The sequence below is a fragment of the Sinohyriopsis cumingii genome, chromosome 8 (assembly GCF_028554795.1).
Source record: "Sinohyriopsis cumingii isolate HCF-2022 chromosome 8, ASM2855479v2, whole genome shotgun sequence".
Lineage (NCBI taxonomy): Eukaryota > Metazoa > Mollusca > Bivalvia > Unionida > Unionidae > Sinohyriopsis > Sinohyriopsis cumingii.
The window spans coordinates 22,792,116-22,819,616 of record NC_142968.1 but is presented as its reverse complement, the minus strand read 5'-3'; the positions used below and the strand labels follow the sequence as shown (position 1 = coordinate 22,819,616).

General features: G+C 34.8%; 1 protein-coding gene across 1 annotated transcript in view; it reads right to left on the bottom strand.

Moving 5' to 3' along the window:
• Positions 1-19,444: 19,444 nt before the first annotated feature.
• The window catches only part of LOC149793134 (uncharacterized), a 48,776-nt gene continuing 40,719 nt past the window's right edge, over positions 19,445-27,501 (bottom strand). Inside the window, exon 3 of the mRNA XM_089966301.1 lies at positions 19,445-20,110. Within this exon, the coding sequence (XP_089822427.1) occupies positions 19,806-20,110 (305 nt within the window). The 3' untranslated portion in view covers positions 19,445-19,805. The remainder of the gene's footprint in view (positions 20,111-27,501) is intronic.

The following is a 27,501-nucleotide window of genomic DNA, read 5'->3' as shown; positions in this document are numbered from 1 at the left end:
ATTTTTGTGATTAACTGGATGACTTTTAGCACATCATTAGGCTTCAGGCCACTGGTACATTAGTACATTCAAGACTACATGCACATCAACGCCATCAGCGCTATTTTAATTTTATACATTTCGAACAGAGCGCTGAAATTTAATTAAAACTTTATTCATTAGGATTGGTGATATAAATTATTCTACACTTTTGGGATTTTATTCGCAATACTGTAAATTCTTTTTTAAATTTTCACTTTGAGTTCTAGGGAAATAAATTATTTGTTGAATATTGCAAAACAGAATCGTAATGTTGTGTAGGGATTTGTTTGACTTTTCAGTGTATTTCATATATGTAACCCTTTTCGTAATAATTTGCTGCAAAACGTCTATAATGTATTTTATTTCAAGCTGCATCCTACCGATGCAAACATTCAGTCCTTTAATAGTTTTGAATAATGTTCTGATGCTAACTGAGACATTTAACACTTTTGTCTAATTTTGTATAGATGCTATAAGGCCTTGTGCAGCCTATCATGTAAAGGTCATTATAGTCTATTAACAAAACCATTTGTTTATTTTGCTTTAAATATGATCTTTTTCAAGTAATGTTCAAAATCATTAAAGATTTCATAAAAACCCTGATTGTTTCCAGGGTAAACTATATCCTGATTTGAAAGAATTCATACAAACCTTGATTGTCATCAAGATAAAATATGTACTCTGTTATAAGAATCCATACAAATGCCGTTACCAAGAACACATATCTACTCATTTAAAAGAACTCGAAAAACCATGACAGTTACCAAGACAACATATGTACTAATTTAAAAGATTTGCGAAATGAATCATAGTATGTTTGCTATAACTCTTAAAATCCTGTCTGTGCATGTGTCTTTAAAATTCTTTTTTTCTAGATTAATGACGTATAAATGGAAAATGAAGGTTTTAGTGTATGTACAAATGTCTGACATGAGGCCCCGCGTGACCGAGTTGTTCTAAGGCAATCGCCTTTCGCCTTTACGGATCAATGGCATCCAACCTCCGTCCCCGTGGGTACAAGTCCCAGATTAGGCAAACACTGTCATGTGAGAATGATTGTATGTAGCTTCCAATGGGTCGATTGTACTTCCCGGAAGGATCCCGAGGAGTTCTTCCACCACCAGATACACTGGTCACGATGTGTACTATCAAGTGCTGCAAATGGCGTTAAACCCATAACAACAGCAAGGTTGTGAGATATACTTTTCCTAGTGCGTCGGTATAAAAGGAGTGGTCCGCTCCCGAAAGTTCTTAAATGTTTTATTGTTTTTATTGTAACAATGGATGACAGTGAGCAACGACATTTGGATATAGAGTGTTATCGGACAAGTGAAAGTCTGAGAAAACTTGCAGAACTATTCGATGTTCAATAGCCTACCATGTCAATGCTCATGAGTGAAGTTTTAGCAAGGAAATGCGGAAAACAGGTAGCTCAGTGGTGCTATGGGAGATAATCAACTTTGGGAGTGGTGAATGACTGAAGTTACTAATTCAGTTCCCATAGTAAACCTATGCAAACACCCTGATATTAAAAATTCAATAACTTAAAATTTCTGAGTGCGCATAATCAAACCTATATGTGTCAGTATAGATGAAACCTGGATGTCAGCTTCTGTGTAGAGGAAAGAATATGAGCTGCGGCATTTTCTGAACCTGCACGTGTTTGAAACATGTGCTTTCAATTCCGCACCAAAGAGTCAGGTGCTAATTTTAGTAATGTGTTCCAAACTCAAGACTGTTAAAGGACTAAAATTCGACCAATAAAACAACGTCTCTATTTTGTCAGTTACAAGTAGGATAATCTCTCAAAAGAATCATTTTCCTAAAATATAACTTATTATTATTCCAGGCCGGCAGGCCGGTTCAAATTTTTCCATATAATTAGTACCGTGTGTCCTCAAGAGATAAAGACGATATCGTATGAGATAGATATGGAATAATTAGAACCATTATGCACATGAAAGAACATTCACGAGGACAGTACATGCCTTTAGTTTAAAGAAATAACTATTTCGGAAGATAATGACTGATCTCTGATAATAACAGAAAAAATGGCTTGTTGTGGTATAACAACATTAGACGGTTGAAATATATTACCTTCTGATGAAAGCCAGGTTATCATCACCGTCTGCACGCAATACTGGGAAAAAACGCTCATATCATATGAACGTTTTATCGACGGGGAAAGTTTGGAAACGACGACAGTGAAATGCTGTTCTCCTCGTTTTGAGACAAATGACTTTGTATATACCAACTATATATGCTCGATCCGGATCATAAATAATTAAAATGTTGCTCAGGCCCTGCTGTTTTTCTGAAAATCTCTTGAATATTTTCATAAATAAACACATACTGTTGATTAAAATGGGGTTAGGCAATATAAGCCAGTGCACTTAGATCAAAATATAGATCATATTTGTTTGAAGCAGAGCGATTTTCATAACGACCAACAAACGTTACAATTTGACGTTTATTCTGTTTACTGTAAAAGACATTACCAGTATTTATATTCGAATCATATTCCCATCGGTGAGCGTTAAAAATAAGGGGTGGGGTGCGTGGGGTGTCTTTTCTTTCTTTCTGTAACTGACTAATGTAATCGTCACTATCCATTTTGACAAGCTAGCTGTTGTCAGAAACACAGGAACTATCTTGTTCTAAGAGCTGCCCACCTACTTGTCCATTTATGCTTACGCATACCAACCTACCTACCTATATGTAATTCCTTAACATCTTTATTTTCCAATAAGAAATGTACCAATACATACATGAACTAAATTATATATGTTTCAAACACATATGCATTACACACACACACACACACACACACACACACAATTAAACATATTTATATTTTATCTTTTGACAGACTTGCATCATCAAATGATTACCTTTTAATATGAAATTAATTATTAACAACGTTTATAATTGACTCCAAAGTAGTACAGGTGGCGTTCTACAGTTTCGTATTTTGCATAGGGTTAGAATTTTAAAGAAAAAGAGTTTCCCCGGCTTTCCTCACAGCTTCTACTGGCTATTTAAAAAATCGTTATATCTTAGGTATAATTCAAAGAACCTTTAATTCCCTTTATTTTGGTATATGATTGATGGTTGTAATATGGGTTATAGAGTATACAGCTTGGTCTTACTCCAGATGTGCATCTTTCAAAAAGTGCTAGCTCCACTTGGCCATTTTCACTTCCAGAACTTCAGAGGTTAATCGTAAATAAAAAATGATAACTTTTTAAAATACTTTTTATATTTTTGGTAATTCATTCATTGCACTTTCAGAGACTGGTATATTTTAGTCTGGCAAAATTCATTTTTCCTATTTTAATAGCTGCTACGGATAGTGTACATTAGACTAATTCGTGCTGAGTTTTGAGCACAAGGGAGCAGTCATTTTTTTAGAAATGTGCATATATCATGTACATTTTCCAAAAGTACAATATCCAAAGAAATGTCAGCCACATTAGATCGAAGTAGTATAGAGGTGTGCCAACATTCTCATCACTGTGCATGTTTAAAACATCAACAACTTCACCTTACACATGTCAATATCTCAAAAGTATATAATAAATGGCGAACGCTCCCATAGTTAACATTATACATGTTGAGAGCTAGTATTCGCGTGTCCTCACGTTTGTTTGTACCTCCATACCGATTTTAAAAACGAAAATCACAAAGGATATAAAAGGCACAAAACTCAGTCTTTTCATTCATTAGTATATTATTTTTAACCTGTCTGTCACCTGCTGGCCCCTAATATTCTTATCTTGTTTGCGTTTCAAACCACAAGGAAGCTGTCGATGTAAACATCTATATAGACTGCTCTTTATTCTTTTCCGTTTTTTTTTTTACTGTCCATATTCAGCAAGCAGTGTGCCGTTTGCATTCGATATCTACAATGTTTAGTTTTAATATTTCTAAAACAGAATTGATGTACGGAATTATTTAAAGATTGACGATGACGGTGAACTCTGTCACAACTGTTGTCTGAATCAAGATAGACTGGCACATGCGATTATGGCGACATTGCAGTAAAGAAATGCACGTTTGGTTTTAAACGCCGAGAAGTTGAAGGGTTAGGGACACCCTGACGAAAATCAGGTTAGAAATTATAAATCAATGACTGACATGGCTACGTTTAGTGTATTTGTTATATCCTTGATGCTTTATGTTTTTATTACTGGTAGGAGGTACACACACACACAATGAATGGTAAACGAATAAAATATATAATTTCAACGGAAAAAATCCTTGAGAAATGATCGATTTAACATTATGATTGTGTAACGATGCAGAAGTTTGTAGATGTTATCGTAGCACATTTGGTCATGGTCAGCGTGACACATGACCATTAAGACTGATGTATGGGATAGGCTAGGAATAAATTGTTGTGCAGCAGAGAGGGTGAACAGAACACTTGCAGGATGGATCAGTTTTTGAAAAATAAAGCTTCCTGCGAAAAAATGAAAATAAAAGATCAATAACATCAAACCGAATCCTCTAACTAAAACCGAGAGTTTCTTTAATTGGGTTAGTTTATTTTGTTACTTTATCTTTGTCGTTTTTTGTGTTTTTCAAAATTTTGACACTTATTTGTGGTCGCACACTCTCTGCTACTGTAAATGTGTGAGATTAAATCATTATTATATCAATAATGGAGTCTTACACTAGTAGATTAGCTACAGAAAGATTAGAAGCAATCAGAAGATATCTTCCTGTTCGTGATGCTCTCAAACAAAAATTACCAGAACGACAAGAAGCAAAAGCTGAATATGCAGAAGATAAAGAACGATTTTTTAAACCTTTTACAAAGGTAACTCAAGAATTGAGGAAGCTACTGAAGGTATTCTTCCAGCAATAAGATAAACTGCTGAAACTGAAAAGATAGCAAGAAGAACGAAACAGACAAAAACGATTTTCAGTCTGCTCAGCGGTTTGTTTTAATACTGGAAGAATACCCTTCTTCTCTTCTTCCTCGTCCTTGGTATCTCCCCATATAGCTCTTTCAGTAGTCGCTGAAACTTTTTCAGTAGCTGTTGTTATGGGTTTAAATAACTATTCTGTACCCGTAGCAAATTCAACTTGTGCTTGCTGACGTTCTCGAAGTTTTTGTCTTACAGAATCACGAACGGGAAGAAAGTTTTTGATTGCTTCTAGTCGCTCTCGAGCTAGTCTAGCGGAATGTGCTTCTCCGATATTTGCCATTATTGATAACGCGATGATTTAATTCATAGCAGCAGAGAGGGCGCGCCTCCAGATTGGCACCGACACAATCGCGTATTTTACTTCGGTGTATCGCAAAGAAAAAAAAACCATCAGCGATAACCGGGTAAGCCACTTTGTCATCGACGGAGTTGTCTTACGCTGGATATCGCGGGTTTGTTTGGGGTTTTCTTGCGATCTCCCAGGGAGTCGTATTTTGCGAAAATACGGGTGAACCATTTAGAGGTTGTTCGCCCTCTCTGCTGCTTAAAGAACGATTTGTTAAACCTTTTACAAAGGTAACTCAAAGAATTGCGGAAGCTACTGAAGGTCTTCTTCCAGCAATAAGATAAACTGCTGAAACTGAAAAGATAGCAAGAAGAACGAAACAGACAAAAACGATTTAAAGAGATCTTCGAGCTGGAATAGTTGCCGCTCAACCTCCTGGCAAGGAAGAAGAGATTCTTGAAGGTATTGGTGAATAAAAAAAGATCTACCAAAGCCTTAAGTAAGAAAAGAAAATATTGTATTGATTAAGAAATTTAGAGAAGGTGCTATTGAAGAATTTAAACAAGTCAAGGAGTAAAATTTACTCATACCGCAATGATAGGCTTTCTTCAGAAGAAAAGACTTTTAAAACCTGAGCTTGCTGGTGTAAACGATGATAATCTTTTTAAATGGCTATATTGCATATATTACAACAAAGGACAGGTTAGAGATGATGACGTAATATATCAGCAACACATTATAGAGATAAATAGATTGTATGCAGTCACAAAAACAACAGCCTCCTCAACCTCCTAAATCTGAGTCTAAATTAAAAAATCAAATACAACCTTAACCTGAAGTTGCTCTTCAAGATAAATTGACCATTAAAGGTTTTAATGCTATCGCAAATGCAAGAACAGAACAAGTTTATTATATAACTGCAAAATATGAAATATGTAAGAACCAAACACGTTAAATCTTGGGCAAAAGATAACTGGGTTAGAGATGTATATCTCGTCTGTACTGTACAAAGTTCTCTCAAAGCTTATGATCCTGATTTTCAAACATTCAAAGATGAAATAAAAAAAAAGAAAAAGAGAACAGCCTCAACAGCCACAAAGTGTAACTGAAGCTCAACCACAATCTGCTCCTCCTCAGCCACAATCTATTCCTCTTCAACCTATACAGAAACAACAACCTCAGGATGTTTATGATTTTTTAAAATTGTAAATAGAGCTACACCTGATGGTTTGAAAAATATCAGGAGTGAAGATTATTTTGGGTTATTAGAAGTTGCTGCGAAATATGTTGAAATAATAAAATATTCAAAATCTGAATATGTTGTATCTACACCAGAATTTTTTTTAATTAGAGATGTATTTTTGGTTAGATATGGTCATAAAATATATGATGAGGGAAATAAGTTTCAAACATTTATGGATGGTGCAAAAGGATTACGAAAAAAACCATGAAACATATAAGTCACAACCAGAACAACCTACAGAAGATGTTCTTAGCTGGATGGAACCTCCTCCAAAAACAGGAAGTGATTTATGAACTTGTCCAGACAATTTTCTTGCTGATGTTAATCGATCAGAAATTCTGATCGGAGTTTCGCGCAAGAAATAATTCTCCCGAAATGATTAATGAGATATTTGATATTTGCCGAAGGTAATTCACAGGCGGTGTTATGGACCGTAAGGTTTATCACTTAATGAAATTTTCGACGATTATTATAGGGACTGAAAACAATTAGTTAATCAACTTGTAATTTAAAAAATGATTGTACACAATGCTCAACGGTTACCTTGTAATAATTAGGGTAGTAAACTCACGATTGCCAACGTACAAAGCGATTTACGGAGATGGACTTGGTTGTTCAAGGTTTATTTAAGAGAATAGCTCCAAAAGCAATACCGATTGCAAAACAACCAGGAATGAAACCTATTGACGCTATTCGCGATAAAGGTATCAGTGCTGTTGGTAATATTGCTGGTAAAGCATTTTCAGCAATCAAAGAATGATTAGCTCGATTAGTACAAAGAAAACTACAACCATATTTTCTTCATCGACGGGTAGAGGTTGAGCTGCAGCTATATCAGTTGGAAGATCTCGTAAAATCTTTTTTGCTTTTTTAGTTCTCGCTGCTATTTTTTCAGTCTGCTCGATTAGCACGAAGAAAACCGCAACCAGTAAAATTACCCAGCACTAAAGTTATGCCTGCAAATATCAGTAAACTAAATGAAGCTGCAAATCAAAACCTAGCAGAGTTGGATGTTAATGAAGTCGTTCCTGCAAAATGGACTAATGAAATGCCAGCAAATACAAGTTTTATTTCAGGAAGTGATCTTCGTGTTGGACGATAATCATTATAACAACAATGTTTAAGCGTATATCCGGTCCAATGTTTGTTATGGACGCACCAGTTGTTATTATTCTTATGACGCATGACAACTAGATCAGTGTGGTCGAATCGAACTACAAGTTCAAGATACAAGCAGATATGTTTTACCAGCTGAAGTGTTTATTGAAGTAGGAGACATTTTAAAAACAGAATATACATCATATGGAGGCAATGACATAGCTTTGTAAACAATGGTAATATGGCGTTGTTTGACAGTGTTACGTACATGATTGACGGAAGAAACATTGAAACAATTCAAAATGACATTGATGTTGCTACAACGATAATAAATTTAGCGAAATATTCAGATGATTAAACAAGATCAGCTGGTCCGTCAATGATGTTTGTTAAAGATAAATTTGACAGTCCTGACCATAGACCGTATCATATAAGACGACCAATAAAGCATGATGACACCGCTAATGCTCTTGTGTGGCCGGTGGTTCATGGAGCCAAAACAGAATATAGCATAGGCTTTGATGTACGTAAATCAATGTAAAAAGACGCAAATAGATTTTCATGCGCAATTCCACTGTGGCATATCTTTGGATTTTGTAGAACTGTCAGAAAAGTTATCTTTGGAGCTAAACATACAGTTGTACTTGTGAGAAAAGGTAATGATAATGATGCAATCTGGCATGCCGCTGATGCTGGTAAAGTAATATTATCAAAACTTTCACTGTGGATGCCAGTATTGACCCCAACAATTACTGAAGAAGAAAAGTTAATTAGTGTTATGAATTCAGGCGGAAAATCATTGTTATCATGGTTGGCAGTAATCACAGATAGCATTCAGAGTAACGTTGTTGGGTTATTTACATGGCATATTGCATCACAACAAGGAGTTCCTGCACCAAGACATATTTTTATTGCTTTATAAAATACTGTTCGATTAAATTCAAAAACACAGTCATATGATATTTGACGAAATCGAAGTTAGTGAAGTTTCATTACGGATAAATCGAAATCAAGAACCATATGAAGATATATTGTTAAATTTTGAAAATAATCGTGTAGCACGTGCATATCATCGTTTAGTGACATTTATGGGACGTGATCAAAATATAGGTACTGGTTTACAAATATCACAGAGGGATTTTACAACACTGTATCCGATCTATTATTTTTCATTGGAGCATATAGATGTATTCAAACAATTTGTTGTTGATATTCACATCTGAACTCGCGTAAACCAAGCTGGTGTTAATTATAGAGCAATCGCAGTTATACTCAGCGATAAAGCAGTGATACTTAAAGGCACTGGTGGACGAATGCGAATTGTTGACGCACCGAAAGAAAACATGTAACATATCAGTTGAAAATAACGCATTATAAAAATGTCATATCCTGATGTTAATGTTAGTCTGACTCCTGGCCAGATTAAAAAGCTTCAAGCAAATTCAGCAAGGAACTGTGGAATAAAAATATCACTAAAAAAGATCAGACCACAGGTGGTCATTGTCAGAACGTTAACTCACGCATTTCAAACAATCATAAACATGCGTTAAACTCAATCTTTCTGCTTGTGTAATTAACACAGGCGGTATATTTCCACTTCCTGCAGCTATACCAGCTTTATTAGCCGCTGCAGCCCCTGTTGTTGCAAACGCAGCTGCAGTTAGTGCTGTTGGAGCTGCTGGTGAATTATCAGCAATATATTAATAACACGAAAAGGACTAAAAAACAAAGGAAGGAGTCTAAGATTACCAGAAACTCCTTATCGATATGGAAGAGGTCTGAAACTTCCTGGAACACTTCGTTAACCTTTCCAATGTCAGATTTTGATTTACTTGATGCTGCTAAAAGATTAAACCCAAAAAAATTAGAGTTCTTTCATGCGTGGTCAAATACCAAAAACAACCAAATAATATTGAAACTGGTATCATTAATCTCGATGAAAGTTCCGGTCCTGGTACTCATTGGGTTGCATACGCAATTGATCCACGTGGAATTATTTATTTTGATTTGAGTGGGTTGGCTCCACCAAAAGAATTTATAGATTTCGTAAACACAATAAAACTCCAGTCTATTCAACATTACCAACACAAACAATTACAGATACGCCAATATGCGGCCGTGAAGTAATTTCTGTACTCGACGTTGTGTCATCATCAACATTACCACCACATAAAATCGTGCACGATTATACAAGTAGACGCGTCGTTTTAAACAGATCTCAAAGTATAATGGTTGATATTTACGAAAGAGCTTCTTATAAATAAAAACAAACAACAGACGGAATAACTCAAGAAAATATAAGTAAACATATTAGTGATGAAATATCTGAATTTTTAAACCTTGCAAATGTAGATCCAAACGCAGTTGTTGTATTTCAAGATAAGCAAGAAAAATTAAAAACATGCAATCTTTCATTGAAAGATATTATTGTTACAATTAATGGAGTAACTGAAAATAGTGTAGCTGTGTTTGATAGTAATGGAAACATTAAACCCGGTGTTATTATGTCAACGATATTAGATAATATTTGTGGTCGAGTACAAAAATCCGGTGATACAGTGACTGGTTCTCTCAATATGTCTAATAATAAAATTACCGATCTTGGAGAACCAGAATCAAACAATGACTCTGTAACGAAAAATACATCCTTCCAATGAGAACCCGTTAGTTTCAGTTAATAATGAAATATCCTCATTTGGAACTGATAATTCTAGTCATGTGCAATTGTGTATGAGTTTTCGTAGAAACAAAAATAGATCAATTAATGAATTTTTTTGAAGTCCACATCCATCGATATTAAATTCTCTGACAAAAAAAAATTACCGACAGTGTAGTATACACAGTAGCGTTTGGACAAGCATTATGTCACCACTCAATAAATATATCAAACATCGCGCTGAGGTTACCGGTTGATTCAAGCTCTCAGTAATTCGCGTTACAACATCTCCTGGATTTATGCTATTGATGTTGGAGCAAAACGACGAGAAAATATTTACTGTGGAACCCGAAGAAAATAAAACTCAACAACTCAACTTGATTTACTATTGGTGTCTTGAATTAGTCGCCAAATTTCCACTTAATTAAAACATAATGATAATTCCGATCAACGTTCAACGTGCTGCACAACATTACAGATATAATCAAGCACGTAAATTGCAAACAAAACTAAAAAGTTTCGTTAACGATTAAACAGTAAAAGTATTAAAAAAATATCGCAGACGTGTAGTTGTTGTTGACAAAATTGTGTATTCAGCATATGCTGTTATTGCTGGAACCGGCGTATTATTATCAACAATAACTCCATCGCTAGCGATATTACCAGCAGTTGTAACAATTTGTGTCTCAGCTACAACAACAATTGCTTGCCTTCTTAATATTACTGCCAGAAAAATATATACTTGCATAAATTCAAAATTACATGATATTATATAAAAATTACACACAGCGACGTTAGCATTCTCCAAATCATCATTGTTAATATCATCAAGTTTTATTGATGGAAAAATATCAGATGTTGAGTTCACGGAGACGATTAAAATTTACAAGGAAGCAATGAATGTTATAGAATCCACGCCTGATTTTAATAATAATAATAATAATAATAATAATAATAATAATAATGTCGACTCCGAACGAATTGCTTCATCAAATTGATGATAATACAGCTCCATCAAAAACAGCGATGATATCGACAAGCTCTAATAACCATGAATGTAGTATTAACTTTCCAACTGAAATTCCAGCGAAAGAAATAGAGCTAGCACAATTGCGAGTATATTACAGCTGGTCAAATATCAGATCAAAATCATTCGGTGGATTACCAGTAAATAATTCGCTTGTATTTTCATATAAAAATAAAGATGATGGAACTCCAAATTGTCAGAATTCCTACAGGTAATTATCAGATTTAACAAATCAATAATGAATTCCAGCGCAGAATTAAATCGAAGAGAATCAAATATAGCCATCACGTTTCACGAACCAACTTTATCAGCTGCAATAGAAATATATTCCCAAGTTTATGCTGTAGATATTTATCAATCGTCAATCCGGTCTGTTTTAGGTTTAATTTATAAAAGATCATAGTGATTTTCTGTCAGGGATTATAACGATTTTTTTTACTGTATCTCGGTAAATAGATCATAAAATAAGGAGAATCAGCCAGATTTTGTAATTTGATGGGATAATAGGTACTAAAAGCAATGTAAATCCCATCAAAAACAGAAAAATAAAAAATTACATAATAAGAGAATAACAAAATAACTTGACAAAGGCAAGGAGAAATATTAACTTTCACTAGCCACGTCAGAGACCCCAGTTGCCACCACTTTCATTGTCACTACTTTCACTTTCACAATCACTCTTAGTGACGTTGTTACTACAGTCGCTGACAGTACTCTCACTTTCACAATCACTTTCACTTTCACGGTCTGACATACACTTTTCCAACTGCCTCACGCGTGTGTTAATAATTATTTTCTTCTCATATTCGTCAGGTAATTCCGATCTAAATTTTCTCAATTTTGTTTTCAATTTTTCGCATCAATATTTTAACTTCTGTATCTTTAACCCTAGCCAAAGATTGGAAGATAGACTGTTGGTTGAGGTTAATAAATCTTTCGTGTTTGCCATAATTCAAAAGCACAAATTTTTTTTCTGGATCAATTTTTATCCCATCATATTTTCAGAGTTCATTATATATATATATATATATATATATATATATATATATATATATATATATATATATATATATATATATATATATATATATATATATATATATATATATATTAAACGACATTTTAGAGATTCAGAGGGTTGTCAAGGCCATTCAATTTCATGTACACCCCCCAATATCAAACCCGGGGGAGAGTGAAAAACGCACTTACTGCGTTGCTTGACGTGGTTATAAGGTGGACATGATTTGGGGGGGGTGAAGCCCCACTTTAATGAAAAATCACGATTATCGCCACCGTCGACAGTTTGCCAGTCACGTGATTAGAACGCCAACCCTCGAGTATGAGAGTCAGCCACTCTGCCACTGCGCTATATTCCAACCTTACGATACATGTTTCAGAAATTATCATAATGTTACATATGCTGGATTTCCTACTAATGATTATTATAATAACTACAGCGTGGATTTATTTTTCATTTTCCAGAGCACTTCGTATTAAAATAGATATATATTGTATATATATCTGCCTTTGACTAAATCAGGTTTAAAATATATGTATTTCTGAATAACGGAAAGATCTAGAACCAACTACTGTATCACAATGCGGGCGATTGATTTTGTGAAGTGAGACGAAATTAAGATGCAAATATCCTTTCACTAATTTGAACTATTACAAAAATATATTGGTTCACTGATATTAATTATCACACAGATGGTTAAATTACTGAATATGTGTATATAATTAGTTACGATGACAAATAAATTAGGTCAGTTACGCAGTAACAAGCGAGATAGTTACTTAATTACTCTACCGGAGAGAGCTTCATTTTCTCAATTATAAAATATCGAGTTGTGTCGAATTGTGGAATACCAGATACTATTATAAGGATGTTATCTCGGTTAATATGGTTGCATGTTATTCCGGAAGTTTTCTTGGTATGGGAGAGTGTTTTAATTATTTTGAGCGATTTCGACATCCAACACACGAGATGACCAGAGTGTCGATAAATGGACCATTATCTGATTTTGACCTGACTGGATGTGCTTATATCGAGTCATTTAAGTTTGCCGAAGATCTTCATCCGATTTGTTATGTCTGTTTTGGCAAACATTTTCCAGAGAAAATAAATGTGGGCACCAACAGTATTATTACGATATATGATCGATGTAAAATAAACTGACAGCGTTGATTGTAAGTCAAACAATTATATCATATAGGTCGCAAAATCAATTTTGGTTACCACAACAAAGTAAATATTCTGATGATGAAAATCCTGATATGACTAATTTTGAGAATACTATCGCAAATGATCTTGGCTTCAAAATAATCGGTAAATTCATCCAAGGAGAATCATATGATCATAAACGACATTGTACAAGATTAATTATGGACGATGCTAAGCTCGATTTTATAATTGCAGATACAAAGAATAGAAACACATTTATAAGTCAAAGTAATGTTTTTTTATCAGACGGAACTAAATTAGGCACAATTGTGAGTTATATTGATGGTGAGTCACCGCAGTTTACTCATTTAAGATGTTAAATGTTCGCGTTCGTTTCCATAAATATATTGTCGATGATAAATAGAGTTTCTTAGTTTGCTGTCAGAGTCGCTACGGATTCATTTTACATCAGTAAGAAAAATGCAGGATTGCTAGAACAACTACATATCTGAATTATGCATCATGGGGTAAATGGAGAAGAAAACAAGAAAATATACTCAATTATTTTGAATCCGCCGACGTTGAAATTAAGGATATTTATTACCAAAAAATCAATATCAAAAGTATCATCTGCGCTATCAGTATATAATCATGTGACCAGAAATATCTCAACGGGCATGGTAAAACAACTCGTGTGATTTAATTATTTCGGAATTTTTATATAGTTGCATTAACGCCTACACACAGATTCGCAAGAGGAATGAAAGAAAGAAATATTAAATCATGCACTTATCATAAATCCTTTCGATGGAAGGGAGATAAATAGACTCATGAACGAATGGGCCAGAAATATATTCCAAGGATTATTGCTTGGGATGCAATAGGCACCGTTTCATTAGAAATGTTAAAAATATTTTTTTATTGGTTATTGACAAAAAATACTTTTGCAATAATGTGTGGCGATCATGGTCAGCCACCTCCATTTATTGGATTGTCTCCACATAAATGGCTGAAAAAACTTGTGGATTATTATGAAGAAATAAATGATGGTCACAGAGCACTTGATCCAGAAGGAAGAGAGTTTAAGAAATTAATCAGACTACAACTGAATAAAATTAAATGTGAAATAATGTGTGAAATAATTTCAGAAACTCCTATAAACAATTCTTGGAATTTATGGAGACCAAATGATTTGATAGTAGCAAGTAGAAAGATATTTCTTGATACACTTCAACAATAATTATTTATGTTACATAAAGTAAAAATTTAAAATCTACCCGTACCATTGTGCTAACGACCAGCAGATAAGTGAGACAGAAAATTGACGTTGATATACCAGAATCGTCAGAAAAACAAAATCTTGTGTTAAATGATATTGTTTTAGTTCCTGTCAGTGTTGTTGAGAGGGCGTTAACTTTGGACAAAATTCCATGGACGCTAGGATATGCAGTGTCAATTCATTCATTACAAGGATTAACCATCGCTGGTATACACGTTTGTATCGTCAATGATCGTATCAAATGGTCAAACTTACTTTATCGAATCAGAGGAATATCTCAGATGCGGAGAATTGTCATAGACTTCACAGGAAAAATAATCAAATTCATAAAACATACGATGATATAGTAAGAAAAAAAAGTTATAAACACCGTGACAGAAAAGTTAACGCGACTTTGATCTTGATGTAGAATTTATTATGACACTGAAACAGCGTAAAAAAGCCATTGTGCAAGCTGTAACACAGTAATGTTGTGTCAGTATTCAAATAATAATCCAAGACAATTTACCGTAGATAGAATCAGTAGTGGTCTTGGTCATACACGCGAAAATGTGATGCTGACCTGTATTTAATGTAATCGACGTTCGAGGTGATAGTTTTCAAAAGTGAATGCGGTGGTAATTGTGTGCCTTCAGGAATTACTTGTAACTGTTCACGTAGAAATCCACGTTGAGGAGCAGTTGAATCTAATCTGTATATTGCAGGTCTATCCGTGGATCTTACCACGCTAGAAATTGTATGTGTCCTAATACTCCAAATAGGATCTGTCGCTCTTTTTTACCACTTGTAAGTTCAACGGGTTCATACAAATATCTTACAGTCACATTACCTAATACAGGTTGTTTTGAAAAGTCATATCGTTTTATTGGTATATGTGTTTTTGTAATCGCATTAATGGGTTTCATAGAAATTGCACCAGTAATTTCATTTTTTGATGCAGCTATCACACTTGGTAATCTTGCAACCCATTGACGAGATTTCATATCTTTCTGAAGTATTTCCTTTGCATATTGATATACAAATAACCACTTAGCAAGTGTTCGACTAAATCGTTCAACAATTGCCAGATCGCGATGAATTGCAGTATGTCCTCGTCTAATTATGAAGTTATGTTTTTTTCATCAGAGATGATACTGCACCAATAAATTCCTTGCCAGGTTCAACACGTGGTAACTGTGGCCATCGCAAGGGTCCTCTTTGATAAATTCGTTCAAAAGCAGATACAACTTCAGCTGCTGTCTTAGCTGATAATGGTTCTGCTTCCTTATATCTAAATGCAACGTTAACGACAGTCGACGCGTATTTCTATGTACGTGACTGACGTCTTCCAGTTTTAATAGCATCGTGTGGTAAAAATAAAATATCTGCTTGACCTCGATGGTTTTATTAATAATCTCGTGGTATATAACGACGTAATGCTGGACAAACAATCAAATCCAGCTAGAATATTTTCTCGAGGCAGACATAAAATACTTATGTGATTTATATCACTCAGCGATACACACAAAAGCCTAAAGTGATCAGAGATAGCTGTAATATTTTAGTTGTGTTTAATGGAGTCGATACACATACTCTTGCGAAATATTCATAAGACTTGGTGTAGTAGGAATATAGACATGATTAAGTTTAAAAACTTCTTTTCAAAAGCACAATCAGCTCCACTCGGATTTATAACAATAAATTTTCATGATCCTCAATCGCGACATCGTGTAGGTCTTGATAAAATATTTGGTTGAGAGATTGATTTAATAATAATTTAATTCCTCACACATTTATAGCAGCAGAGAGGGCGCGACCACAAATGAGTGTCCCGACGGGTAAACAAAATTTTGAAAAGTACTAACGACAAAGATAAGGTAACAAAATAAACTTGCCCAATTAGAGAAACTATCGGTTTTATTAAAGGCTTCGGTTTGACGTTATTGATCTTATATTGTAATTTTTCTTAGAAAGCTTTTTTTCTCAAAAAAATGTACCTTCCTGCACGTGGTCTGTCCACCCTCTCTGCTGCTTGCTGACTGCGAAGAATGGGATATGATCTGTTGGGGCATGAGTGGATTTTAATTAGGACTTGCTAGGATAACGTTCAGACAGATATGTCAATGTAAGGTGAAGTGGAGGAAAAAGCAGGGTCGAGGCAAGTGAGAGAGAGAGACAAATCTTGGAAAATGTTTGACCATTTGAAATATGTATCACAGATTGATATTTTCTAGAATAGCTATTAATACAGGCGGACTAGAGAAAATTAATCTGAAGGGAGTGTTTAAATTTGGGCGGTTAAAGAACGTCAATCCTGACTGGCTAAGCTAAACGATGAGGTGTTCACAGACGAAATACAAAGTTTAAGTAACCTCCCTGGCGTCAGTCCAAGTTTTCTACGGAAAGTGAAGTCTAAGGAACTAAGAGGAAAATTGATAAGCAATTTCTGTCGTTAAATAAATCATCCGATGGACGTGGTTTTGGAAGAAGCTGAGAAACCCAGAACCTCAGACACATTCGGCTTGAAAGAAAAGGGAGCGAGTATCGGGAAAACACAAGATATTTTCTCAGTCGCTGTCAATATGTTCATTAATGTACGTCTGTAATTATTTTTTAATTTACTCGTGTTAAATTAATACATCAATTTTCCATGAGTTCGGAAGCTAATGGTTTGTATGCATTTTTCTCGAATATCATATGCCTCATTTATTACATGAATTTGTTGAATTGATATGACTATGTTAGAGTTACCTTGTTTATATGTGATAGAAATTATACACTGCAGGAAATTTATGCATTTCTATGATAAAACATTGTGAGAATTAATTTAAATGGTACATATTATGTACACTAAGAATTGACTTTACTATGACTATGTCCATGAATTGCTAATTAGCAAATAATGTAGTCAAGACAAGACGTGAAGTGCATTAATTCATTTGTGTAATTAAGTTGTTAATTCTCTTAACCGAGAAAATCGGTGTGTATCGACTGATATTGTTCAGTTGGTAATTTATAGCCCAAATTGGTGAAAATAGTTATCAAAGAGGCCTACTTATGTTATGATGCCAGTTACTGACACAAACTGACTGCATCTGCAACACATACGCTGTATTTTCACAAAAAAGGCAGAGGATGTTCCTGTTGTAAGGAATGCATCCATAGTACAGCTCTGAAGTTTTTTATTAATTTTTTTGAAAATGGTCCATGCTCCGATTTCGCATTTTAATCACATCTCATTTCAAAGCACGGCACATTTCTTACCAAATTAGATCCGAACATCACATCGGCATTTCTTTCTGGACTGATGGAAGTTACCATCTGGCAATTACCGGTATCGTGTGTCATTTGATCCACTCAGATTTATTCCATTACATTTATTTATTTATTATGCACAAATATCTTGAATTAAAAAAGTTATATATTTTATCCAGTTTAAACGTTTTATATTCTCTTACATTAATTAACGGAACTTTCTGAAAAATTCAAGGATTTTTGCAACAAATTCAAGAAGTATTCAGTTTAACACCATGATCTTTTTATTCAAATTCAAGGAATTTACAAGCTAACTCCTCAAATCAAAGGATGTTCAAGGTTGTAAAACCCACGGAAGTACTTACATGGCAGAAGGGCCGTAAAAGTCGATAACGAGATGCGCATAGTTTAAAAATTAATCACAACAGGTTCATTCCTTGCGTATGCAAGCGATGTTCCAATCGGTATGCACGACTCCGAGCGACTTGTACTGCTAAGTTTGAAGTTTAGTATCCATGCAACGCTTACACGGTATCTCTTGTATTACTTTGAACATGTCCTCCCAAACGTCGTGCGAATCTTTCTGGATTTTTTTTGCCTAATCTTTATCTATAGAGAAAATTAATTCTCACTTTGTATAAACTTATCTACCTGATATTATTTTTAATGCACAAATTGTTTTCTCTGTTTATCCATTTTTATGAATGGAAGGCAATATAGCCGATGTTTCACTTCAGAACATTCGAGGAAACAACATAATTTGTAAATGTATGAATACTGAGGAAGTAACCAGCATCTGTTGATAATCGACATTATCTGAATTATTAGGCAAAGAAAAAAAAGTAAAATCATAGAAAATAATTGATGAAAATTTTATCTTCAGTTTCACTGGGAATTTTAGCCAGATAAAACAAACGACAGTCACGTGAATAAATAAACCATATGAAGGGATGACTGTTTGGTCTAAATCTATATAAAAAAAAACAACCAGAATTAGTTTCATAAAGCAAACAGCTGTGGACAAAAATTGATCAATTTTAATACATTACATTAAAACATTTGAATATTTACAAAAATGATTTTCTTTTTTTATCGGGGTGTCTTTTAATATTAATAATAATATGCATGTAACGTACTCATTATATATATATATAATACATACAAACAATTCGTACGTACATAATGCATTACCTACAAATTCAACACACACACACACACTTGTGCACTTCTCACTCTGTATGTCTTTCTTGTATAAACATCCAATGCAAGGTAATCAATGTGTGATAGAGGAATAAACATAGAATTAGGTTAGTGCTGCGGCATTGCATAGGTAAACATTTTGTACTTCCGCAAATATACATATATATATATATATATATATATATATATATATATATATATATATATATATATATATATATATATATATATATATATATTGCTTTTTTGTTTCTGCTCGTTTTGTTATTTGTAAGGGGTAGACAAAAGTAGGAAGAAACTACTATTTTCTGACGGTTTATTGCGCTGAATCGTTTACAAAATTTGAGTCTCACTATAATACAATTCCATTTTTTACGCATTTTCCTCCAAACTGTCTCGAAACTAGAAAATGTTGGTAAGAAAAGAACTCTTCATTGTCTAAAACCCAACGTTGTTTATCCAACAGTATCAAGCCAAGAAATCGCATTCATCCTTTTTCTTGGAAAAACGTGAACATTTTACGTCCAGTATACTATATGTAACTCATTGGAAATGTCTGGCAGAGAAATGCAGCTGGTCAAAGGTTATACATGTCTCTACAACAGCTAATAGCTTTATTTACAACGGAAAATGGTTTTGATATTTAAAAAATAGTCCTTGAAATCAATGGCACATTGACTTACACTGAATGAAATTCATGCGTCCACGACCTTGAAGACAATTATGTATGCACTTGCCCAGTCCTCTCTTCTCGAGGGACAGTGCTTGCTGCAATAACATGTCCTGATCAGGACGAAAATAATCGTCGTATAGGTCATTTGACAGACACAGAACTGCCTGCTCCAGGGCGGCGTCGCAGTCACGCAATTTCTCTAGCATCAAACTTCTACTTTTCAAGCAGACGACAAGTTCCTTCAATATGTCATGGCAATCCTCGAGTTTTCCCTCTGCAAAATCTTCATCGCGGTCTGAAAAAAAATGCAAATACTCTAGTCTCATCAAAGGGTAATGAAAGTGCAGATAAAGCAGCCAAAGCTGTCCTTCGGCCGCCCATTTACGAATATAAGATTCCATATATTGACTTCAAATATTATATAAAGCAGAATGTTGTCATACTTGGCAAAATGTGTTGAACGAAAATTTAAAAATCTTAAGAACATTAAATGTAATAAAAAAATAAAAATCAAATATTGGTGGGTGGCATCCCTCCTACAAAATGCATGGGAGAAACGAGACAGTGAGCCTCGACCGAAATGCATACTATACCAGTGTCCACGGACACTGGAACACATTCTTATCACATACGATGTCTTGTTCCCAGTGTAGCAGAAGCGTCTTGATACAAGCCGCATGAAGAAACTGTATGACGATGTACCTTCCACCTAAGAAAACACCAGATTTATTTGGGGAATGCAGTTTATTTAACAAATATTTGATCCCATATATTTTATAGAAGTCCTACTCTATAATGTTGCTTTTACTTTGCATTCGTTTGCTCTGTTTGATTCAAAATCTCGATATTTCAAAAATTAGGATGTTCAGTGTAATAATGCCGAATAACGCATTTAAAGATGCTTACAAATTTCGTCGTTTGCAGGGTTTCCTCGTCAAACAATACATGACTGGAAACGAGTAATACGGTCACGAAACAAATGGAAATGGCAATATCGGGTGAAAACGGTATACGAGTGGATGTTGATGCTTGTATGTTTACTTTTGTGATAATAAAAGACTATATACTGCAGTCGCTATGACATAGTTCTAACACGTTGTTACGCCTTCTCTTACAAGTTAAGACTGTTATACGCATTTTTAGAGCAGTGGACAAAACAAGTCATTTGTGGTGCAATGGGATCGTGGATCCATACCAGAGTGTTACTGACTGAAAAAAAGTCTTAACATCCATCACCCCCTATCTCTCTCTGTTAAACACACACTCATCCGAAGTTCACACATAATGCAACTTTAATGTTAATAAGTGAGACTGTATACGAGTTGTAGGATGGACAAGTCAGATGGACATACCGATGTACATGTAATCCCATATACCGCCCGATTATTGACCCGAAAGTATAAAAAGGAAATATTTAAACATGGCGCAACTCTTGACTCCTTTTAAAAACTGCAGTAAATTGTATAAGGGTTAATAAATAAACAAACACAGACTTAAGGCTCTTTTACACTGGAAAAGGAAAACATATAATAGGAAGTTAAGAATTGTTACCATGGTTGCATCAAACTTTGAGACTGCCCATTATATTTAGGGGGTCTGGGATTTCTACACCCCCCACCCCCCAAAGAAACCTTTTCTGCCACGGCCATCAGTCTGAAATATATTCTTGCTCTGATTTGTGGACAATATTAGCTTAGCATATCCATTATACTAGTTAAAGAGAATGAGTTTTATCTTAAGATAATATTGAAAAATGCTGGTTGGAAAGACAATCTAAGGTGCCCTTACACCAAAATAAATGGTTTGTTCCTTAGCAGACAGTTTTTAATTATCCGTAGGTAGAGCAATTGTAGAAAATTTTAAGAAAGAATTTTCTTTTATTGGCAATGATGGACTCAAAATTACCTTAACAGATTTTGTTTTTAAAAAAACGAATGAAGTTTTCATCTGGTTATGAAGAGGATGTATGGTTGCTATGGAGGTGATAAAAAACACTTTTGCGTAGAACATATCATACGGCAAATTTCTTAACAGTTTGTTAACATGAAATGAAATTGTTTATGGAGAAGTGTCGAAATTATGTTTCTCACCTGCCTGTCATTGTGACCAAGATACTCAAGGTTCTTTGTAGATCATGTTATGATAAACATTTCATACAATTATTTTTTGCTGAAGTTTTCTGCCAGGTTGCTATGGAGTTTGAACAGTTGCTAAGGAAGCTGTCTAAAACAGAATATGTCTGAAAATTACTCCCGGAGAGTTTGAGAAAATATGGTTGTCTTTTTAGTTGTCAAAATATATTATTTTATCTGAGTGTTCAGATTATGCCACTTCCCAAATATATTGCACGTGTCATGCCTTTGAACCTCGGAGTAGTTGGAACACTCGTCATATTCTTAATCTTAGTGTGAAGAGTTCTTTGGTGCAAAAATCCGTGCCATATTGAACTTATGGACAGTTATTGTCAAAAACAAACCTAGAGTGTCTGCATGCTCTTTCCATGTATGCATTATTAATATATATACTGCACACTTCCATAGCGCCATGAACAGAAAATCTTTGAAAAAGGTGTTTAAGATGCATACACTCAAAGCACCTAACATTTCACACCAGTGTCACATGGGTTGATGGAAAAAGCATATAGAATAACCCTCTAAAAGTCCACAATTTTGATCTTGAAGATGGCACCTAAACAAGGAGATGTGGCATATCATTAGGCTTTAGGTAACACAAAAGTACCATTCAAGATACGCCCAGCTTGTCCCCTTTTCCACGCCCAGCTTGTCCCCTTTTCCTGACCAACGAACTGGACGTTAAAGGTGCAAACCTACCATCCTCATGATAAGGTGTGGAGCTGAGTAAAATTTCATAAATATGTTTGAAGTGGTTAAAAAGTGTCAACCTGGATAAGGTAACAGGTCAGTGACTTCCTTTGTTTTTGACCATAACCTTTTGTGCAGAAAGTATGACTATGAATACACGAGCACTATCAAGTCCAGACATACAGCAGACTAAAGTTGCAAGAAAATACCCTTTATTGGTTCAAATGTGATACCTGCACATTAATAAAGATCACTTATTTATGTTTTCCTGGCTGTGACCCTAATCTTCAGAATGTAGTCATGGATATATTATCTCTAGTTCGGATACTGATTCAAATTTCATTAAAATATCTTCAGTAGTTCAAACCTTGTTTTCCAGAAAATGAAGAAAATTACATAATTATTTTCCCCATGTCTTACTATGAACACGGCATTGAGGCAGGGGCCGTGTATGTCATAGGCTGGACAGGCAAATGGCAATATAAAGATGGACGAAATTGCGTTGACATAACATACCCAATGTAAGGTGTAAAAATGCATCAATGGTCATATCATAATTTAATACGACAGAAAAATTATATATCAACATAAGTGTTCATACAATGACCTTGCCCTCGAGAAACGAAACAGAACATGGTATAGAACACACTCTGTATAACACTATATATATATACAGTCTACTTAATATCTTGAAAACCTTCAGAGCTGCAGCCGGGATATAAAAAATTTGGAAGACGTTAGTAATGAAGATAGAAACATGAAAGTGGTATATTAAAAATTAAACACTGTCATATTCAGTTTCATCTCTCTAAATATATTTATTTGATATTTCAAACACGATAATAGTCATTTATAATTATGATGAGATTTCAAACACTATGAACTGTCCATGATAATTATGATGAGTTTTCAACCATTTTGACTGTCCATGATAATTATGAAGAGATTTCAAACATTATGACTGTCCATGATAATTATGATGAAATTTCAAACATTTTGACTGTCCATGATAATTATGAAGAGATTGCAAATACTGTACCTGTCAATTATAATTATGATGATATTTCAAACATTTTGACTGTCAATGATAATTATGATGAGATTTCAAACATTTTGACTGTCCATAATAATTATGAAGAGATTTCAAACACTATTACTGTCAATGATAATTATGAAGAGATTTCAAACACTATGACTGTCCATGATAATTATAAAGAGATTTCAAACACTATGACTGTCCATGATAATTATGAAGAGATTTCAAACACTATGACTGTCCATGATAATTATGAAGAGATTTCAAACACTATGACTGTCAATGATAATTATGATGAGATTTCAAACATTTTGACTGTCAATGATAATTATGATGAGATTTCAAACATTTTGACTGTCCATGATAATTATGAAGATAAGATTTCAAACAAAATGACTCTCGATGATAATAATGAATGTCACGTTTGCTAATCCCCATCTATAAAGTCATGTATAAACTATAATCTACCTGTTTTGAAAACATTACAGCGGCCATGTGTTTGATGGCTAAATATTGCTGCGGGATTGAGTTAATCTCTTACTCAAGGTTACCCGGAATCTTGAATCGGCACAGACGTTAGATGGCACGACTTCTCACTTATGTTTTACAGCTTAGTCCTAAGATCAGCTGGAAGCCCGCGGGGGGGGGGGGGCAAGTCGTGTTCTCATCCGTCACCACGTTGACAGACAGAGAGAGGGACATTTTGTCTGCAAAGTTCGACTGGATCGGTTCACAGCTATATCCAGTCGGATTTGAGACAGAGAATGTGATAACAATTTAGATCCGAATTATAACTTTCAGAACTCTGAGAAAAAAATTAGTTACGCCTAGGCAGATTGCTGAGCAATATAGGGTTTTCTCCGAGGAAGTCACTCGTAATTTGGCGGTAAAACTTACAGAGGAGATTCTAAGGAAAGACAAAGCTTCGAAAAGGTCAGTAAGTTATTGGCTCGATATTTGCAGAATATTACAGCATCGTAATTGTAATTATTTTGAGTTTTTATACTTAATTACGAGGATCGTTTAGTATTTATAGGTTACTGCATTTGCTTGGGAAAATATGAACGAGTTTTGAGATTGAATACTGCACGAACTTGTGAGTGCAGTATATCCTTCCGACAAAACGAGTTCATATTTTCCCATACAGATGCAGTAACCTTTTAATTATATGCTCATTTTTTATTCTACCTAAGGTTTAAGTATATAAACAAAATACACTACAAGAAACAACGTAAATGAATGAATGCCGTATTCCAAACTAAATACACAAGCGCAGATTTGTCATTACACAATGACATCATTATTAATGCGCACATAACTCCGCCCAGATAAATTTGAACTTAGTCGCGCGCTCGACATAAGTTTCGAAAGAAAATGGCGTGTCTAGTTAAAATTGAAATTTGCAGTCTTATTGTGAATGAATGCGCACTCAACAACTTTTCCATTTGATCTGAAATGAATATATTTTGGTATTTTGTTTCCATTCGACGAAAGTTTGTGATTCTGGCCTGGATTCATCTGTGCAAATTATACATGAAATACATCTGATTGAAGTGGCGCGGGAGAAGCGTGTTTACGTCTGCAAATGTGTTTCTGTTTCTGTCATTGAATGCTTGAAATCATAATGTGGGAAAAATATGAAGTCTTTCAATTGCAATTATCAAAAGGATACTATGGAATTTAATGCTTATTTCAATTTGAGTGCAGTAAGGAGGATGCAATTGCACTTATCATCGAAATTACAGCACAATTTCGAAAAGTGTAATCCAGATTGAAAACCTATGACATGGCTCATGTAATTCGGATTTGCAGAATTAAGAAAAAACATTTTGAGGAAATTCAGGATGTAAAACTGTAAGTATATTTTATTTAGCCATTCTTATCACCAGATAAAGATGAGAGTATATGCCTTGTCACTTGTATGTTATTTGTAAGGACATAATCCTCCGTCTTTTATATAATGTAGCTAGCCTAAATCCGTAACATTGTATCAACGCGGAATGTGCCAAAACAGCTGGGTTTTTTTTGCAGTCCACGAAACATGTTTTAGTTCATTCAGAAACAAATTTAAACAGCCACAACGTAAAGAGCCTCTTACGCGGGTGTATATAATTTGTTTACAAATCAAAAGTGCTGGCGTCTGCGTCATTGTTTGTTTACAATAGAAAGTAGTTCCTTTATTCACGTGAATGCTATATGTGTATTGTCGCGCGCGTTCAGTATCGGGGAATATTGAACGATTCTGACAATTATAATGTGATTAGGAATATGTACTGATGTGACGTAATTTATTGATGTATGTATGAGAAGTAATTGATACCGTGCTTTTATGACGACGTTATTTTACCATACAAGAACGCATGAGTATTTCGATGTGAATGAATGCGTGACTAAAGAAATTTTATAGCCGTTATCTGATCATAGGCTGGCTGTAGTGCAAGATGAGAGAGCTAAGGAAAAATATTGTACCGTCCTTGTGTTTTCACAGGAAGCTTTTTAAGGGGACAGAACATCCGGTTCTGTTGAGTCCCGACACTCCAAGAGGTGGAAACGGAAGAAAGACTAGCAGAGCAGTCGGAGTCGACCAAAGTCTAGTCGGTGGAGAGAAGGTGTATAGAAGGTTGAGGTGGGGAAATTGGAAAAGGAGGAGAAGGAGTATAGATAAGTCGAGGAGGAGAAAGACTTTGGAGAAAGTCGGGAGGAAGAGGAGAAGGAATTGGGAGGAATAGGAGAGAAGATACACAGATGAGTAGAATACAAGTACAGGTGGAAATTTATCTCACACTACTTATCAAGTGATGCAATAGGTTATTACAGGGACGAGCGGATGAAGAATACTTGGGATATTTGAATCATTTGACCATTGAATTGTTATCAAATCGTTAGTTCATTGAATTTCACTTTTTTGTATATTCTATCATTTAATCGTTGACATTGCTGACTGGGGGATCGGAACTTTACATCTATCTTTCACAAATTTAACTTCCAACTAAAATCGAGCCTGAGTGAGACTTCTATAATAATTTAAATAAAATATTGGGAGCAGCCTACCCGAACCATAACAACCCTCACAGTGGCAGCATCGTCCGGGATCTGAATTAGATAGTCATAATGTTTGAAATCTCTTCATATTATCTTTACGACCTAAAGTATTAGCTTTTACAAAGTATTAGTGAACAGTTGTGAGATATTTTTCATCCTGTGTATTTTGAATTTTTATGCTTTTTCAACTAGTGTATGTTATATTTTTATATTTGCATGCTTGGTAGATTTCAGCTTGCAATGATTGTAAAGCAATATCGGGCAAAATATCTTACCTGAGTGAAGTTAGTTATTGTCAACAGGTAAGTATTGGGTTAGGAACTTGTAACTTCTGTCAATTGTTTAGTAAGTCGAGACAAGGTATCACTTACTGTTAGTACCATCATAAAATGACTACAAAAGGACAAATGATTAAAGAGTATTGCGCCATGGGAACAAAAAATCAAGGGTAGCAGGAAGATCGCCTAGCAGCGTTCAAAGAAGAGAGAATCAATGAATGAAGGGCCGAAAACGCAGCCGAAAGAGTGGCAGATAAGGAGCTGTCCAGAATGGCTGAAAATCCACCCGAAAGAGAAAAGGAGCTTGCCAAGATATCAGCGGACAAAGAGAAACAGAAAGAGCTGAAGTTGGCCAGGATATCAGCGGACAGAGGGACACAGAACGAGCTGGTCAGAATAACAGCGACCGCAACAGAAAGAGAGCTCGTTAAACGCTCTAGAAGTGGAGAAAGTAAGGGTAGAAACTAGGACCACCGATAGGGACTACTCCAGTACTAGTTCTGGAAGG